Consider the following 18642-nt stretch of genomic DNA (forward strand, 5'->3'; position numbering starts at 1 on the left):
GAAAGAAATACATAAGTGTCATTAAAGTGTTTCTTGACTAGACTTCCATCTTTTTACAGGGATCTAAAGGACATCAAAGAGAGGAATACAATGTCTGTTCTGATGACACTGCCTTCCAGTGTTCATCCTATCAGAAACCTATTGCCATAATTCAGAAGTCATCAAGGACATTTCCCAGCTGACTGGATACCATGATACCCAATCAAGTCCTGCTCCTCCTGATGCTCTCTATCCTGTGGCCCAGCACTGCCCTGCCTTTCACACCTGGGAATATTGGGAATCTGTTTGGGATGGCAGAGAGTGATGGGAGGATTCTTCAGCGGTCCAAACGTGGATGGATGTGGAATCAATTCTTTCTGCTCGAGGAATACACAGGAAATGACCATCAATATGTCGGCAAGGTAACGTGTCCAAACACATTGTCTGCAGACTAATTATAGCAGGTTTAGCTTGTTGAAGTAGTGTTTGATGTAATTGGCTGAAGACGAATGGGCTGCCAGAAACCTGACTGCTACAGGCGCAGTTAACTGGAGAGATCAGATACTCGGGAAGTGCACACACACACTGCTCTCTTTGCCTCGAGTCCTTCTCAGTTTGAACAGCACTATTTAATCACATTGTTTGTTCAGTGAAAATCCTAAATCTAAAATTTTAAATTCCAGTGTTTTATTGTTGGGCAAATACAAAAAAAAAAAAAAATGTTATAAAAATATCTTCTTGATAATCAAACACATCCTGAGAGACTTTTTTAAAAACTTTTTTCTTGAGTCATTTTCATCAGGCAAGCGTTTTAATCACTGCTCAAATCGGTAACACCAAAATTACATGAGTCATGAGCAACTGAGCTCAAACGTCCTGCTGCTAAGACCCATTCAACACCAGCGCCATCAGAATGACCCCTTCAGGAGATTTTTTGGGCACCATGACACAACAGACAAAAAAAAAAAAACCACACACAGACATATAATTCTATTTTTTTTTGTAGGAACTCTCATTCTATCCATGCATGCTATAAAGACATTTGACAAATACTGTGATTCCATGAATCTCTGAAATTCAGTCCATCTGGTCAAGGCACAGACAAGTCTGACTCAAAACAGGCAGGGGACTAAAACCAGCCTCAGACGTCCAAAGGGTGCTTTGCAGACCAAATTCAAAAACTACAGCTCTTGCAAGACACTTTTCTCCTAAGGATGATAAAAAAGGAGAGTTTCGGGACAATGTTCCTCCTCCCCACCCACCCAGATCAGAGAGGTTCTTGTCAGCTCACCCGTGCTAGCACTATAAAGACAGGTGTGATGGGGAACGCTACAGTTATCAACTCGAGGGAGGGAAATGAGGTGACTGTCGACAGCCAATTTTCTCTGAGGAAGCTGGCTTTCATCACACACCTCATTCTCCGGAGTAAACAAGTGTCTTGTGCAAGGTTGAGTAGGGGGATATGACAACTTCTTTTGCAGAAAGCATCATCCTGATGTGGTGAAGAGAAGGGAACAGCAAAAATAAATGGAATAGGGAAAGAAGGAAGAGGAAGAGGAAAACATATCAATCAAGAAGGCCAATGAAATTCACCTTGTTGTATTATAAGATGAAGCAACAAAGCAAATGCTAACTATAAATGGGGCCATCCGTCGATATGCCAGTGACTGGTGCAATGTGGCTTTCTTCTCGACTCTCTGATGCTTTCTAGGGCCCAACTTCTGCGGCATGACAGCAATCACATTCACCAGTTCTCCACTCTTCCTGTGTCCAATATCATTTGCTATTAAACTGTCAAAAAAACATGAGGCTATAATAAATTACTGAGGGCGAAAATAGGGCAGCCACTTACTGCTATTACGCTTTCAAGAAGAAGCTGTGTGGCGATCTGTACCACTAATTCCATCAGTTTAACTTATAAGTTACAGGGTGGTTTGATAGATAGAAAACCAGTACACCTGCGGTAATTAGTCAATCAATTAGTCCTTCAACAGAAACTTAATCCAAAACTATTTTAATAATATTAATTTTTTATTAATTAAAATTATATGATGTTATAGATAGAAAAAGAATTATTACACAGAACAGTAGAAAGGATATGCTGTTGCACTGGTCTGTATAATTATAAAACTGAGTATCTTTGAGTCGTTGCCTGTTCGAAATCCCAAAACATCATATTAGTCTGAGAAATTATAACACACATTTTACTATTTTGTTCCATTTTGCAGACAAAATGATTTATTGATTCATTGCCAACATAACTGGAAAATCAATCAACGAAAATAACCGTTACTCACAACCCTAACAGACATAATAATAGATTAATAGAAGGCAGACAGAGCAAGATAGATAGGACGATGAGGGACAGAAAGTCACAACAATAGAAAGACATATTGAGATAGAGATACACTGCTAGACAGGCAGACAGACAAATAGACTGGAAGAAAGAGAGAGAGAAATGGAGAGCTGAGTCCAAATGCAAAAAGCACTTTCATGCCCAGCACAAAGCCATCAAAGCCTTGATGGTCGCCCTCATAAAGATCATTTAATGGCCGTTGCAGAGCACTGTGGGAGACCTTGTTTATTTCACATTCAATCAAACCTCTCCAATCAACCCACACACACTCACTAACTGTCACTTGAGGTTGATTTCTTGATTACGGCAATCAAATTTGATGTAAAGAACAGTCACACCCTTGTATAGCTCCTCTCTTAACTGCAAAAAAAAAAAAAAAAGGCAGTGCACTGCTGCAGCTCCACTATATAATACATGCAGCTCACATTGCTTATCGAGGTGTTCAAAAGACACGCTGCTTTGAGGCTTACATACCGAATTCTGCTGACTGATACCTCACAGAATGATAAAAATAAAATAAAATAACTGTATTGGTAAAAGTATGGTTCTGAGCATTTACTCTGGCTCAGCAGCAATTGTCAACACTGAAAAAAAGCCTGGTATATTTTATGATTGTAAACACACTATGCAGTGGCTGTGCGTGTATGAAGCGTAAAACCCTCAAATCTCATTTTAACTGACTTTCACGGAGCCATTAATGAGTGTGAGCACTCACTGTGTGCAGCTGTGGTGCCCTACTTCTTAAGCAGGGCTGTGAAGTGCGAACACTTGCAATGCTGAGCAATACAACCACCAACTTTGGATTCTGGAGCGTTTGAGTGGTGTGTTTGAAGTGAACAAAATCCTATTAAATTCTCGGTACACTACATTGTCTTGTGCCTTGTAAACAAAATGTGCTGCCCTAAATTTGAATATTCAAGGTAGCTCACTTTGTTGTGTTAATATTTTGCCAATAACTATCCATGAGATTTAGCATGGCCTTGTCCGATTCTTTTATGCATTCATTTTGTAGAACTTGAATGAGCTATGAAAAGGTACAAAGCACACAACAGATACTGGAAGCTGTAACTTTAACCTGCATAAGGTACATTATAGTACAGTGCTCAAACAGTAAAGAACTTTTGTCAATGTCTTAAGAGAAAGAAAGACAGGGAGGAAGAGTAATTATTCCGTATCCGTTCTGCACTCTATTTTGCTATCTCCTCTTTGCAGCACCGAGCAATGCTTACCAGAGACCTGACAAGAATTGCCAATGATTTCGCTGCTTTACTGACAATTCCTCAGTGTTTGTGCAAGGCGATTTAACTCATCAAGGCTCTCTTCTGTGCTTCTGTTGTAAGGCCTTGAAAAGGCTGTGTTTGTGCTGCAAGGCCTTGAAAGGAGAGCCTCTAAATCTCTGCAAATATAGCGAGGTAGTGCTAACATTTGATTTTGTTAAGGCTGTGTGAAAACACTTTGAGTACACACAAGAGTATCAGTGCCATTTTTCTTTCTAGCTGTACTAAGTGTACTATGTTTACTCTGCATGTTAGATGCAGAGTTTAGCACACTTCAGCATATGAAAACTCACCTCTGGTATCTGTTTAGCTTGATTTACTCTTTGAGTCATTACACTGAATACATTTAATGAGACAGTTTCTCTGGGCCACGCCTGCAGAACTCAAATGCTACACATCCATATTGATGGAACAGTACCTCACCAATGTATATGTACAGGATGGGTTATTTTTAGATGGAATGATATCTCATGATCACTCAGTACAACATTGCTTACTTGTGCCAGACCCCTGCTTTTTTCTTTTTTTGCACAACCACTCGGTAAGAAATCTACATGGCCATAGGGATTAAATCTGTTTACCCATAAGATTGGGAAACTGACATTAGACATCCAATAATTAACAAAAGTGCCTGAGCTAGAGATTTGCATTCTCCCACGTAGACTAAGGGAAAAATGGAAAATACATACCACAAGGTTCTGCAAAGACATGTAAAGTTCCTATTACCCTGTAGACAGCTGGCTGCATAGGGTACAGGCTCCTTTGATGGCTCATTGTTTGTTGTTTTTGCTTCTCAGGTTCCTTTTTACAGGATTAACAACCAAGACTGGGAAATATGGTAATAATCAGATGAAAACTCCTGGAAAATAGAAAATGCAATTCCTGTGATGTAGCATGGCCTGAAACTGTATGGGCCTAATTATTCTACTGTAAGCACAGCAGTAGTCACAGTTCTGAATATCGGTAATGAAATATGTTCTTCTTACATTGCAGAGGAGTTCAGCATTTGCTTAGTGAGCTTGTCCTAATGTACCCTGCAGCCAGCATACCACAACATAGACTATGAATTTAAAAGTAGGGAAACAGTGACTGTGGTGTTATACTTTTTTTTTTTTTTTAATGTTTTTTTTGGGGGAGGCGCTAACTGCACATACCATAGATATAAAGCCCAAACACTCTCCTGCTTGCCAAAATTAGTCTGTCATTCATAGTCAAAGCAGTTGCAGCCTTCACATCCAAAACACGTCATAAATCCTTGGTTCACTGGTCTATAGCTCAGGAGAGAATTCATATTCACAAACAATGAATAGACTGTCCCAGAGCACAAATATCTGTGAAAATTCAGGCTGACTGATATTCCTGTTTAATAGACTTTGGATAATGAAGTTCATCTGCATGAAAATATTTTCAAACACAACACCAAATACTGTGCACATTGCTCATTTGAACTTGACAGCATCTTCTTTTCACGTGTCCCCATTTTTTAATTCTGCCTGAGAATAGCTAACACTCTGGCTGGCAATACATTGCTGATTTCCATCCAAAGTTGTACTGTTGACATCACTCTTTCAACTGCAGGAAAAAAAAATAATTAGTTTCCTCACAGCATGCAGACATTAATATTAATAAGATACCGACGTACATTCTGTGTCCCTAACTACTTGTCATTTAAAATGTGAACCCATGAGATAGCGCTCTAAATATATCTGCTGACAGATCCAGTACAGTAATGAGCTTGAATCAAGTGTCTGTCACAGTATGCCACCATTACTCCTCCATGACACTTAGAGCCGCTTCAAGGTGATGGATAGGTCAGAGGTGACTAATTTTAGCAATTGTTGCTGTAGGTCAGGTTTTCATCATTTTTCAAAGGCGCAATTTGGAAGAAAAATCTAAGACTAATTTGATCTGGAGTAATGGAGTATGTCACACTTGACACTACAGCAGCCAAGGCACTGTTCTGCTCTGAGACAGAAACAGATAGATTCCTCAGTGGGTTTACACCATTATCTCAGTGTTCACAACAGTGTCGCCAGTTTTTTTAATACATCTCGACCATGGTGCAAATGTAGCTGAAGTCCCCTTAGCCAGTGTAACGGTATATTTAATGTTTTAATTCCCAAGAAACTCAAGTAGCACGTTTTGTTTATTTACTGCAAGTTCGGTAAGTGAACTTGGGAGTATGTGTTTATAAGTTTGGTACTTGGATATTTTAAATAAAATCTGAAGGAAAACAAAAGGCCAGTCAAGTCAAGTCAATTATGTTTTCAGAGCTCGCAAATCTGACTCAGAGGACCTTTTCTTTCTATAAAGTGTACAACATCCTCGATCCTCAGAGAACCAATCCGATAGGAAAAAAAAGAGCTTAACTGGAAACCTAAGAGATGTGTGCAGACAGCAGGGAATTACAAGTTCACAAATGTTACCTCTACTTGCGCCTGTAATAGTTTACTTATTCATTCATTTATTTGAAAGAAGAAAAGAAGAGGAAGAGGTAGCCAGGGTATAAGAGCTGTCGAGAAGCACAATTCTCTCAGTTATGCCTAAAGAGAAAAGACCCCTGGGAACAGGGACATTTTATATTTATTTTATTTTATTCTATTCTATGTATGTATACTGTTCACATTTTCAGCCACAGTTAGAAACAGCACCTATTATTGCAAACAGACTTGCTGGCAACAAGGGAGGGAAAGATTTGTTATTGTGTGGAGTGGTGCTCAAGGGCAACGATTAGTACATGTAAATATTCTAGATGGCTTCTTTCTTTTCTCTCTTTCTTATAGTAGAGTTTAACTTTATACAGCTGTGCAGAGTTGCCAGTGGTTACACAAAGCTAATGCCTGACTGACTGAAAGCTGTAGCCCTGTGTTTTTTTGTAAGCCTGACGTGAGTGACGGGAAAGTACTCTACTGTTTGTTTCTATGCATATTATAAATGTCTGTCTCTAATTCTAATTTCTCTAATTTTCAGCTGCACTCCAACATGGACAAAGGTGACGGCAACGTGAAGTACGTCCTGACTGGAGACGGAGCAGGCACCCTGTTCCTGATCGATGAGAAGTCTGGGGATATTCACGCCACCAAGAGGTTGGACAGGGAAGAGAAAGCTATGTACACACTCCATGCCAAGGTTCTGGATAGAAACACCAATGCAGAGCTGGAGCCAGACACTGAATTCAATATAAAAATTCATGACATCAATGACAATGCGCCAAAGTTTGCGAAGGACATCTACTTCGCCAGTGTCCCTGAAATGTCTGAAGTTGGTAAGTTATGGTTTGTTTTTATTTTAAAGCTGAATGGACTGGTGGATCGATCAAGTCATCAACAAAAAAATTCACTGGCTACTAAATCTGATATTCAATTAAGCATTTCAGTGATTTCACGAGCAAAAATGTAAAATATTTGCTGGTTCCAGTTTGTTAAATGTAAGAATTTGCTACTTTCTCCTGTTTTATACTGGTAGTTGGACAAAATATGCAGTTTGAAGAAGTGACCTCGTGCTAATGTGATGCCGTGTTCAGAGTTACGTGTTGTTTTTGTGACTGTTCTTTGTTTAGTCAGGCTCATTGGGCATTCATGGCCTGTAATGTCATTTGCCATTTTTAATAGGCAGTAGAAATATTGAAAGTTTAGATTGTCACAGTCTTTCCAATTAAGGATTTGCTTCATTGCACTCCACTTCATTCCATTCAAGTAATATAAATAAACCAATTGGCATGAATATAAACAAAGCTTATGAAAATAATGCATGCAACTTGAAATCAATCCTCAATTATGCAACCACAAATTAATACACGGGAGCAATCAAGGGTAAATCAAAACCCAATTGTCTATTACAATGTCCTATTTGGAATTCATAATGCACTGTTCTTAGATTTCTCAGCTGCATGGATACTGGCAAAAGGTGGGTCAGGGTCACCACTGCTCGTCTCCAGACTAATAAACTGCCTTATATGTTCAGACTGAACACACTGGTTAATCAAGCCAGCCAGCCATGAAGAATCAGCGGCCCCCTTTTATGCTATCAGTGCTGGGACTAAGTGGGACAGATGTTCAAGGGTTCATTAGTATGCACGAAGACAGTCAGACCCAAACAGGACACGGCAGAGGTCCCCTGAATGCCAAGGACAGTATTTGCAATGTGGCATTACTGAGATGCTTGGGTTGAATATGCAGGACTTAACATGGAAGTGACTTCGATGGCGATGATGTGTTTATCTGACATAAACGGTTCTGAGCTTAAATGCCTACAAATAACATATATGACAGCACCTTTTACTTAACTGTGAAAGCTGTGTGTCTACTTAATTTGTATGTAGCGTACGGTGTTAATGTATGTGTTACAGGTTCTGTGATACTGTCTCATTTTGCTGAATAATACTTTGAATACTGAAAGGCAGTGAACACTTAATGTACATAGAAACACAGCATCCATGAGAACAGTTATTCTAAACAGCTCTTCAGCAGAAGCTTTATTCTAATGCTGCCACACTGTGGTTCTGACAACATGCATCAAAAATAAATAAATAAAAATTAGCTTCTCAGCTTAAAGACTAGTGTGCAACAGACATGCTCAATGGTCAGTTAACAGACTGGTAAAGTTGTGATTCATCAGACTCAGTGGACTCTGTGTGTATATGTTGCTTAAGAAGAAAGAAATCTTCACTTTAAGTGTTGACAACGCAGAAGCTTTCAGTCGCACTGATATTTAAAGGAGATCCATCTACTAGGACACCGTGGTTTAATCAAAGCAATCATTTTCACTGAGGTGCCAGAAGAGCCGCATTCTGCAAGCCCATCACTTTTGTTTCACAGTTTAGGCAGACGCAGCAGCTACCCTGTTGTTTCTTTAGAAAGGAAAGAAGAAATGACGAGTAATTTTATGTTCCTGATTGACTTAACTGAGACATCGCTGCCTTTCTGCAGCTGAGTAATTCAACTTTCTCCAGACCTGAAAATCAGACATTACTCTCTGGCTACCAGTAAAAGACGAGCAATGCCAGGGCACTGCTGGCATTTAAGCTGTCAATATGACTGCATTGCTGAGAAGTGCTGAAAGGTTTACAGTAAATTCTCTCCTTATGAAGGGGAAGCAAATAAAAATAAGTTGAGTCAGTTACTTGATCGTGCAGTATCACGGCTTTGGCTTTAAAATTGACTTTGCATGTTCTATTTGCAGGTACATCTGTTGTCACTGTTACTGCCACTGATGCTGATGATCAAACGTATGGGAACAGTGCCAAGCTTGTATATAGCATTCTACAGGGACAACCGTATTTCTCTGTGGATTCTGAAAACGGTAAGCCACACTCAGCAAGATCTCTTGGATGCAGTTTCTCATGTCATGCAAGTCTATAAACAGATCTCTCACGCTGCTCGGGCGAGTCTTTGTGAGAATTAAACAAGCTGAATAAGGATCTGCCTCTCAGTGCTACTAATCCTGCACAACTTTAGATTTTACTTCACTAAAACTGAAAACTTCCTTTTGGAACTCATCAATGAGACGATTCATTTCAGTTTAAATTTCAAATTCTGTTGTTCTCATTTGGATGAGAAGTGTCAGTCAATCAAATATGAAGAGCTGCACCTTTTCAAGACGACTGTGGTTCATGCATTCATAACATTTCTATAAAGACTTTTCTTTGTAAGAATCCACTCATTAATAAGCCATTCACTTTGTCTGTGACTCATTAAAGCTTAAAACCCTTTCAAAGCCATTATTCACATTATTTATTTACAGCATGTCTAAAATTTAATTTAAATAATATCTGACATTTTGGGAAGTAAGTTTTCAATATTTCCCTTCATACCAAGAAGAAAAGGAGATTATTAACGTCAAAATGATCTCATTATCTCAGGTGTTCAGTGCAGAGGTAGTCTGTTGGCTGGATGCTGGGGAACAAAGCTCACCTGTCACCTTTTTTTTACAGGCACCATCAAAACAGCCCTCCCTGGCATGGACAGAGAAGTCAAGGAAAACTACCAGGTTGTGATCCAAGCTAAAGACATGGCTGGACAGATGGGTGGGCTTTCAGGGACCACCACAGTCAGCATCACGCTCTCTGACGTGAACGACAGCCCACCACGCTTCGCTAACCGTAAGAGGCCATTTCTCTACGTTTCCTGCTGATTCTTAAATATCTTTTAAACATGAGTTAATGTTTTTCACAAATCTCTGAGATAAAGTCAGATCTCTCATACTGCACAAACAAGAGTGCAGTAAATCCGTTTCCCTCGCTGTCATGTACAGATTCCTTTCGCGTGACCGCTGTGGAGTCGACAGAGGTCGGAGGCGCTATTGGCCGTATTAAGGCTGATGATCCAGACGTTGGTCGCAATGCTGAGATGGAGTACAGTATTGTCGGTGGTCATGACATATTCAACATTATCACTGATCAAACCACACAAGAGGGAGTCATCATAATTAAAAAGGTGCTTTACAACCTTCTTTTATGTGCGTTAAACACACTGTGCTTTGTAGCAAGCAAACAGCATCAAACAGTCAACTACTAACTGACTCATAAAGGTTATGTAATCAGACAAAACGCTTCTTGTGACAAGTGACATGTTTTCATACAACTGTAATAAGATTTCCGAAAACTCAGGACCAAATGAAGATGTGTATCTAGCACAAGACTGAAAGTAAAACTGCTAAAAGGTAAATTAATTAACTTTTAGGAGTTTCTCCTGAATGTTCAAGTTTTAGTGTATATTTTAATTTGAATTAACTTTGAGCCCTCTTTTTTATCTAATTTTAATATATACGTCTCACTTCATTGGAAAGACAGAATAGTAGAGTTTCAGATTAGAAACAGTCCCCGATAACGTTCATTCATGTAAGAAAGACGACAGAATATATTTTTGAACTGCAGTGTAAAATCAGATACCCTGAGCCTGTGAAATGAATAATATAAAACAGTCTTTTGCTAGAAACTCTCTTTAGTTTTCCCCTAAGACCTTCCAGATCAGTATTCCTCAGTTGGATTTGTAACTTAGAATTTAGAGTATGAAAAAGATAAAGGCAGACAAATGAAATGCAATAAATTGCCTATCAAAATCCTGGAGGCTGAGTGTTTTTATGGAAAAGTCTACAGCTTGACTTCTGATGCTCTTTCATCTCCAGGCACTGGATTATGAAAGTAAGAGGGACTACGAGTTCAGAGTGGAGGTGAAAAATACCTACTTAGATGCCAGGTTCATCCACGGTCTGCAATTCAAAGACTACGCCACGGTCAAAGTAACAGTGGAGGATGTGGATGAGCCCCCTGTTTTCACCAGGAACCCTTACATCATCGAGGTGCACGAGGACACAGCTGCTGGCAGCTTCGTCGGCGTGGTGTCGGCCAGGGACCCTGACGCTGACAGCAAGCCAGTCAAGTACGCTCCCAGAGACAGCGAGAAGTGTTTAGACCCTAAACAGTGTCAGAGTGTTAGAGCCAAATGCCAAATGTATTTTCTACCTTTTTCACAATAACATCATTTTCCTTGGGAATTCAGAACCCACGATTTGGTAAACTTAAATTAATCAATGACCTGTTAAGCAAAGACTTCCTCACCAACCAAGTGAGTCTAACACTTTATTGTGGCTATTTGATTGTTTGATTGTTGCTGAACACATTGCCTTCATTAAACTAGAACAAAATCAATAAGAAAACAGGAAACACATGGCAGAAATGCAAAGTCTCCTCTTATCAGATTTTTTAGATTGAGGACAAAAATGTGCCGACTTGGCTAAACCTAATCCATCAGCCAGGCCACGTGTCAGTATAGTGGGGTGGGGTGGGGGGGGTTATATTATTCATGGGTCCCTCCTGATGATTTCCCTGTGGAAGATGGCGGTGGCCTTGTGAAGTGAATACAGACACTGTTTATTTCCCAGAATTATGTAAGCCCTCTGTGGCACTGCACAAAGTCAAAGTGAAAGAGCCTAATTTGCTGTATCGATTCACACAGCTCAGCGCCGCCATTCCACACATATGGCGCCTGCCCGTCTCATACACACAGATATGCCACTCTCGGCCCATGCCACATGGCGTATTGTGTTGCATTTTCAAATTTCAGTGGAATATGAAAGTTGACTATGACAAATGAGCAAGCACGAGGACAACAGAGGGAACAGAATATATTTTCTTTTGTAAACGAGTGATGTACTGTGTAAAACACATTTTTATGAAGTTAAGAAGTGCTTTTGTGTGTGAAGACAGATCTGTGCAAGCACCAAGGATCAAAGCTGCTCTCAGTTTTATGAGAAACATTACATGTATGCAAATGTCCAAAGCAGTGATAGATAAAAACCGTATATGCTGTGTTTACAGTTAAGGAGTTATGAGTCATTCCATACCAACTCAGCTAGGATCTCCTATGATTTGGAGTAGAGCTATAGGATTTTGCAAGGTTTATAGGTAATAGATGTTTTTAATTTTTTTTTCTCTCTTTCTCCTCTTATTTTTTGAAAAGATCCATGATATGAACTGGGAAAAGTTCTGAAATCTGGATGAGTTAGCATGGGATGACCTGTATATGTGCTGGTTTAAATAAATAATGGGTTTTTTTGTGTGTTGTTCTTTCAGATACTCCATTGATCGGCATACAGATCTAGAGAGGTTGTTCAACATTGACTCTGTGAATGGCACCATCACAACACTGAAAGCACTGGACAGAGAAATATCCAAATGGCACAACATCTCTGTGGTGGCCACTGAAATAAGTAATTGACAGGACTTTGAACGACCTTAATCATGATGTATTTTTTCCTTGTTGTTGTTTTTGTGCTTGTTTTTGATTTTTTCTCTCCGTCCATGCTAAACTTAAGTATTTCTGCATTTCAGATAATCCACGTCAGACAACTCGAGTGCCTGTGTTCATCAAGGTGTTAGATGTCAATGACAACGCCCCTGAGTTCGCAATGTCCTACGACACATTTGTCTGCGAGAACGTCAAAGCAGGACAGGTGCTTCAAATTCATGATCTCATGTTTGAAATATCTCAATATAGATATTAACTTAATTATGATCATTGAGGCATAGTTTCAGATTTATCCATTGCACAATACACAAATTTGTCAACATATCTACATAGATCGTTCTCATTTGGCTCTGATTGGGGTTTTATGGACAAACTGCTTCATACAGTAACTGACACCAGTCAGTATAATGTGCCCAGTTATTCATATTGCAATGACAGTGACAATACACAACAGCAGGGCGGCTGACTGAGTATGTCACAGGACAGTTTAACTAAGAGAGGGGTCATCTACCAATCACTGCCCGACATTTTCAGAGGAAGTGTCTTTGTCCACAGTGCTCGCACTCCGTGTGCATGGCGCATACTTTCAGACAGATCATTGGAACTAGAACCACATTAATTATCTAAACACTCCTCACTAATTACAGATTAGTCTACTATCTGTCTGATTGGCCTCAGTTCACTCCTTTTTTTTTCCTCAGCAGTGAGATTCCAATGCGTAGTTTTGCTTTGCAGAGAATAAACTGTAAGTCAGAGAAGGGACTTCAATGTAATCAAAAATAGTACAGAAAAACACTTTGTCAATCAAGCCAACAAACATATTAAAACTAAAAAACATGGGTAGTTAACAGGTTTTAAAGATATGAACGGTGGGGGAAGATTTAATAGTGAGTGATAATCTATTCCACAGTTTAGGGCCAACAACTGAAAATGCTCAGTCACTTTTGGACTTTAACTGGGAGTGAGTATCATGCAGTGCTTTAAAAACAAATCAATCCTGGATTTCAGTGGTAACCAGTGAAGAGAGGCCAGTAGAGGGTCTGTTCTTTTCCTTTCTCATGCTTTGTTCTGTCCTTTGCAGCTGATTCAGACAATAAGTGCTGTTGACACCGACGAACCTCTCGTTGGACACAAGTTTGTCTTTAGTATAAGTGCCACCAACCCAAACTTCACCATCATTGACAGGGAAGGTAAGATCTGCTTTTTTTTTCCGAATCGTCAAACAAATGTAAATGCTTCTCTCTGTAAAGGTTTAAAATGAAACCTTAAAATTTTAAGCCTTAAGATTCCACTCCTGCTTGAACTGGCAAATGGGGAAATGTGGTTTAATATGAAGTCTTGAGGACTATAACATTAATATGAAAATAATAGATTAGCACCAAATGTATTCAATATATTTGACAAGAGAAATTATATATTTCCATTGTGTGATTGTAGTCGTTTGACTGGCTTTGACGAGTCGGTATCCTTTCTTGAGGAGCTCTAGAGTTGTTTGGCAAAATTTCACTTACAGTAAAGCCATTGTGAAAGTCAGCCTTCAGGCAGTCATTCCACATCTATCATGCATTGTGTCACAGACAGATTTTTTTCTGTCATACAGTAGAAAATATTTGTTATCAAAAAAAAAAAAAAAAAGAAAAAAGTTTGCTTGCATTGTTATTTTTTCAGTTAAGCGAGAGAGAGAAATGCAGTGGTAGTTGTCAAAGTCTGCAGCAAAAAGGCTGAACAACTTCAACTGCTGAATCTGTATATTCTCTTTTTATTCAGTTTACCTGGTGCTAGTTTTAGCATTGATTCAGAGTAAACAGTAAGTAAAACTCTTCAGCGACTGGGATGTATTGTGGTAGACAAAGTGAAGACAGTAATAACGCAGGTTGTTGTTAATATGCTAAGAGTTTGGTTTGAAGTATTATTTAGACATTTTAGTAACAGCCTTACAAAAGTATTACGAGCTATCACAGAGGAGAGTAAAAAGGAACTGAAGATTGCAAGTCGTTCTTGTACAATCAGCTAGCTAACTGAAACATCTCATCACTGACAGGCGTTTCCCATTTGCATCTTTCCACAGATAACACTGCCAATATCCTGACGCAGAGGGGAGGTTTCAGTCGACGTGAGATGAGCATGTACTTCCTGCCTATAGTCATCTCAGACAATGACTACCCCATTCAGAGCAGCACCAGCACACTAATTGTGCGCGTGTGCGCTTGTGATAGCCGTGGCAACATGCAGACATGTAACCCCGAGGTGCTGCCCTTCTCAGATGGTCTCACAACTGGAGCTCTGGTGGCCATACTGCTCTGTGTCATTATTCTCCTCAGTAAGTCCCCTCGTCTGTGAGCATGTGTTTTTTTTTAGCTATGGCTGCAACCGATGCTTATAGCAACAACTCGGTTCTTTTGCTGAAGTCAAGCTGATTTCATTTATGTGCTGCAACACATCATCAAAAATAAAAACTGGCCTCAGAGAGCTTTAAAATCTATACAACATACAGCACTCTCCATCCTTAAGACTCTCAAAGGACCTTTCACCATGTCTCACCCCACTTGGTACTGGAACTCAACTCCCCATGTAGAGGACATGTAAATAAGGAATAAGAATAAAAATGCCACTTGAAAAGAAAACAACCTTAAGGATGAGTAGAAACCAATGAGTTTGCAAAACATGACATAAGTTGGGTAACAAGCTTGATGGAGAGTAAACTATTAAATAAAGAGCAGGACAGAGCTGCTTACATTACCCTTAACTAGGACATAATAGCTTCTGGGCTCCCACACAGAAAATGTGTCATTCTTTCACAGGCTTTTTGTGACATAACCTGTAACCCCCCATAATAACGCAGTCAACTAAAGATCCGCTCTTTGGCTTTGGAGGTAATGCTGGGTTACTAATGTAGGTGGTAAATTAGGTGGTAGGGCATGCTGATATTTGAAGCTTACGCAGACACACACACTGTTTAATCCATTCCTTAGACTTGTGCTTGGTGTGTTTTTGGTTTTCGAGAAGCAATAAAAAAGACCCTCCAAACTCTTGGGAAACCAAATATTGCATTTACTGGAGCCCAGCGAACTCCTCTTCAGCCTGTGGATAAAACAAACATTTGAAAGGCCTATCACACCTAGTTTTGGTTGCTAAGCTATGATCAGACAATCACTATTTCGGGATGGGGTTTTCCCGTTTTTTGGGGGTTTTTTTTGGGGTGGGGTGGGGGGCCACACAGAAAGACCCCAGGCAGGGGCCTTACTTTCATATGCTCAATGCTGCAATCACTTCAGGGTGCTGAAGTCAGTCACATGGCCCAGACTGAGTCGTTTTCTCAAGTACCTGCTACTTACTATGGAGGGAAAAAATTACATGGTCTATTATTACAAACAGGACATCGATCGAAAGCTTGGATACCCAACTCACTGCAATCTATAAACTGTTACTGAAAATATGACATTCTGCCAGTGGCCCCCACTTTGGCTGGCAGCCACTCCGCCTCTCAGTATACTAAAACCATGGTTGTGACAATATTAAATACAAACAAGGAGATGTTGTCAGTGAACAGTTCTCTTATAGTATAAGAAAAAAATGAACCAAAGGGATTGCATAGAAGGAAATCATTGCTATAACAAAATGAATTATATGAGACATACCAAATTTTGAAATTTAAACACCACTGGATTTACTGCACTGAAACATTCGACTTTGATAACCATATTTCTGAACTAATGTGGTCTGAACTTCACTGTGAAATTACTGTCAGTTTCAAGTTCAAACTTTATTCTAGTGTTCTCAGATACAGATAGAAAATGAACCTGCCTTATATTCATAGGACATATTGAAGTTCAATTGAGATTCAAAAATTTAAGTCAAGTAAAAAAACTAAAGGTGCCACAAAAACCTTAGACACTCTGTATGCCCAACCACTGACCTTGGCGTCCTCCCAGGGTGCAATAAACACATCATGGCTCAGTGGACAATCATTATTTACATGACTACAAGAGGTCACTTATCAGAGAAACATAAAAACAGGCCATTTTAGGCTAAATAACAGAATAATCAGAACGTTGCACTGTGGTTCTAAGCTCCATTCATCAGCAAATAAATCCGCTTTACAAAATAGTCTGTGTATTTCTCTTGTAAAGTAGGTCGCATCTTACTTCTTGACATTTTCAGGCACCACGTCAGCCCTCCTCGTGATCTAATGCTGCATGTAATCGCATACAGGGCACAACAGCAACAGTGCCTATCATTTTACCCAGCAAAAAGCAGAAATGCACAGTGCTTATGGTCAAGGGCATATTAATAAGTAATGGGTTTCTACTGTCATTCAACATCACCTTGTTTGCCCAAGCAGAGCACCTGATAGTAGCATTTCTGACCTACTAGACACTGTTAATGTAGAAGCAATTGCATACTGTTGAGGGCATTGCAGTTAAAAAATGTATATGTGTGTGTGCCGCCCTGTATATGAGACCTTTACCCTTTCCATGTGTTGAATCTGAACCCCCTTCCTCCTGCCATGAGTTCTTGTTTTGGAGTTTCGTGTGTTATTTGATCTGCACCCTGACTTGGACTAATGATACAAGCAAATTAGTATTGACCAGCTTTTCTTCCATCTGCTTGTTTTAATTCCAAGTTTTAAATTCTGTTTCTGGTGGTGGGCAGATCTTCTCTCACATACCAAGTGTACTGAAGGTTAAATTTCAAGCTCTCCTCTTCAGCAAAATATCATGACATCTGCTCATTATCTGACGCTTTTCGCGCTTGAACCCCCCTGACAGACTGTCTCATTCACCTCTGCTTGACTCCGACAGGCCGGCACTGAGCTGGAACGGCTCTCCCTATCTGGTCCTCCTCATTGCAATCCTCTGTGCTTTCTAAAAACGTGGCACTGGTCAATCACAAATGTCGGAAAAGATCCTTTTTTTAAACAGCCACCCCCAACCAACCCATGTTGAAGGCTTTGTAATTAACACCCAGGTAGGGGGGCAAGCAGAAAACTACAGTACCTGCTGGTAGGACAAAAAGGGAAAGGAAGGAGAAGGAGAGGAGGACAGGTGGAGTAGGATTTGTGCTTGTCCTAAATAAAGAGATTGCTTCCTCTTTTCCTGAAGAATTATGAGTTTGTTTAAGAACTTGCTGCCACACAGTGCCACTCTCTGGAAACATGCTCACTCTGCAATCTCTGATTTTACTGCCAAAAAAGAAAGAAGGAGATGAGATATGATGTTTTGTGCTGGAGAGTGTAAAAAAAAAAAAAAAAAAAAAAAAGGATCCTCCAACCACGGTGCATTTTATACAGCGAATGTGCCATTCAAGGGAAAAAGAAAGAAAAAGCTTTTTCACTGAATCTTTAATAATAGGAGGTGAATGCCTGAGGCAGTGTTGGGGATTTATCACTGGTAGCAAATGTGTCTCCCCTCTGCGCTTTTGCTCCCCCGTGCTCTTTAATGCATGACACATGTTAGGAGGCACACATCTTATGCTGAGCTTTCTCTCTCTGTATTTCCCACTGTTTTTGTGTAGTGATCGTGGTGCTGTTTGCTGCCCTGAGGAGACAGAGGAAGAAGGAGCCTCTGATCATCTCCAAAGAGGATGTCAGAGACAATGTTGTCAGCTACAACGATGAAGGGGGCGGAGAGGAGGACACTCAGGCCTTTGATATTGGCACACTGCGCAACCCAGAGGTGATGGATGCTAACAAGCTACGCAGGGACATCATACCCGAAATGCTGTTTCCCTTTCGGAGGACATCACCTATAAAGGATAACACGGACGTCAGAGACTTCATTAACGGGAGGCTTCAGGACAACGATTCAGACCCCACAGCGCCCCCCTATGACTCCCTGGCCACATACGCTTATGAGGGCAGTGGGTCACTGGCAGAATCCCTCAGTTCACTGGAGTCCGCTGCCACTGAGGGGGACCAGGATTACGATTACCTCAGCAACTGGGGACCACAATTCAAAAAGTTGGCAGAGATGTACATAGGGAAGAGCCCAGACAGAGAGACCTAGACAAAGCCATGACAGTCTCTCTTTTATTCAAGTCCATTTTTTCTGTCTGTTTTATCTAGCTAGCTAGCCAGACAGCTATTTGTCTAGTTAGCTAGCCAGCTAGTTGACTGTCTGTCTACCTATCTATCAAGCTATCTATCTGTTTATCTGTCTAGTTTGCTAGCTAGCTCGCTAGTTAACTAGTTGTCTATTTGATTCTCATACACTCGAACAAAAATTCCTGCAATCCACGTGTGGATGCTGAAATGGAAATTAAGACTTGAACTGAGTTGAATTTT

The 18642-nt window shown here is 40.1% G+C and overlaps 1 protein-coding gene across 3 annotated transcripts; it reads left to right on the forward strand.

Moving 5' to 3' along the window:
* Positions 1-191: 191 nt before the first annotated feature.
* cdh10a (cadherin 10, type 2a (T2-cadherin)) lies at positions 192-18364 on the forward strand. 3 transcript variants are annotated; one of them, XM_041065422.1, is made up of 11 exons: positions 192-401; positions 6583-6877; positions 8794-8913; positions 9545-9712; positions 9865-10046; positions 10738-10991; positions 12185-12325; positions 12399-12564; positions 13441-13549; positions 14428-14679; positions 17874-18364. In XM_041065422.1, exons 1-11 carry the CDS (start codon positions 192-194, stop codon positions 18362-18364), a joined length of 2388 nt encoding a protein of 795 aa, XP_040921356.1. The 3 variants fall into 3 exon arrangements, with proteins under 3 accessions (XP_040921356.1, XP_040921355.1, XP_040921357.1); XM_041065421.1 differs by having other exon boundaries at positions 12185-12321; positions 12443-12564; positions 13441-13603; positions 14401-14679; XM_041065423.1 differs by having other exon boundaries at positions 12185-12321; positions 12443-12564.
* Positions 18365-18642: the final 278 nt, after the last annotated feature.

This window comes from Toxotes jaculatrix, chromosome 20 (assembly GCF_017976425.1).
Source record: "Toxotes jaculatrix isolate fToxJac2 chromosome 20, fToxJac2.pri, whole genome shotgun sequence".
Lineage (NCBI taxonomy): Eukaryota > Metazoa > Chordata > Actinopteri > Toxotidae > Toxotes > Toxotes jaculatrix.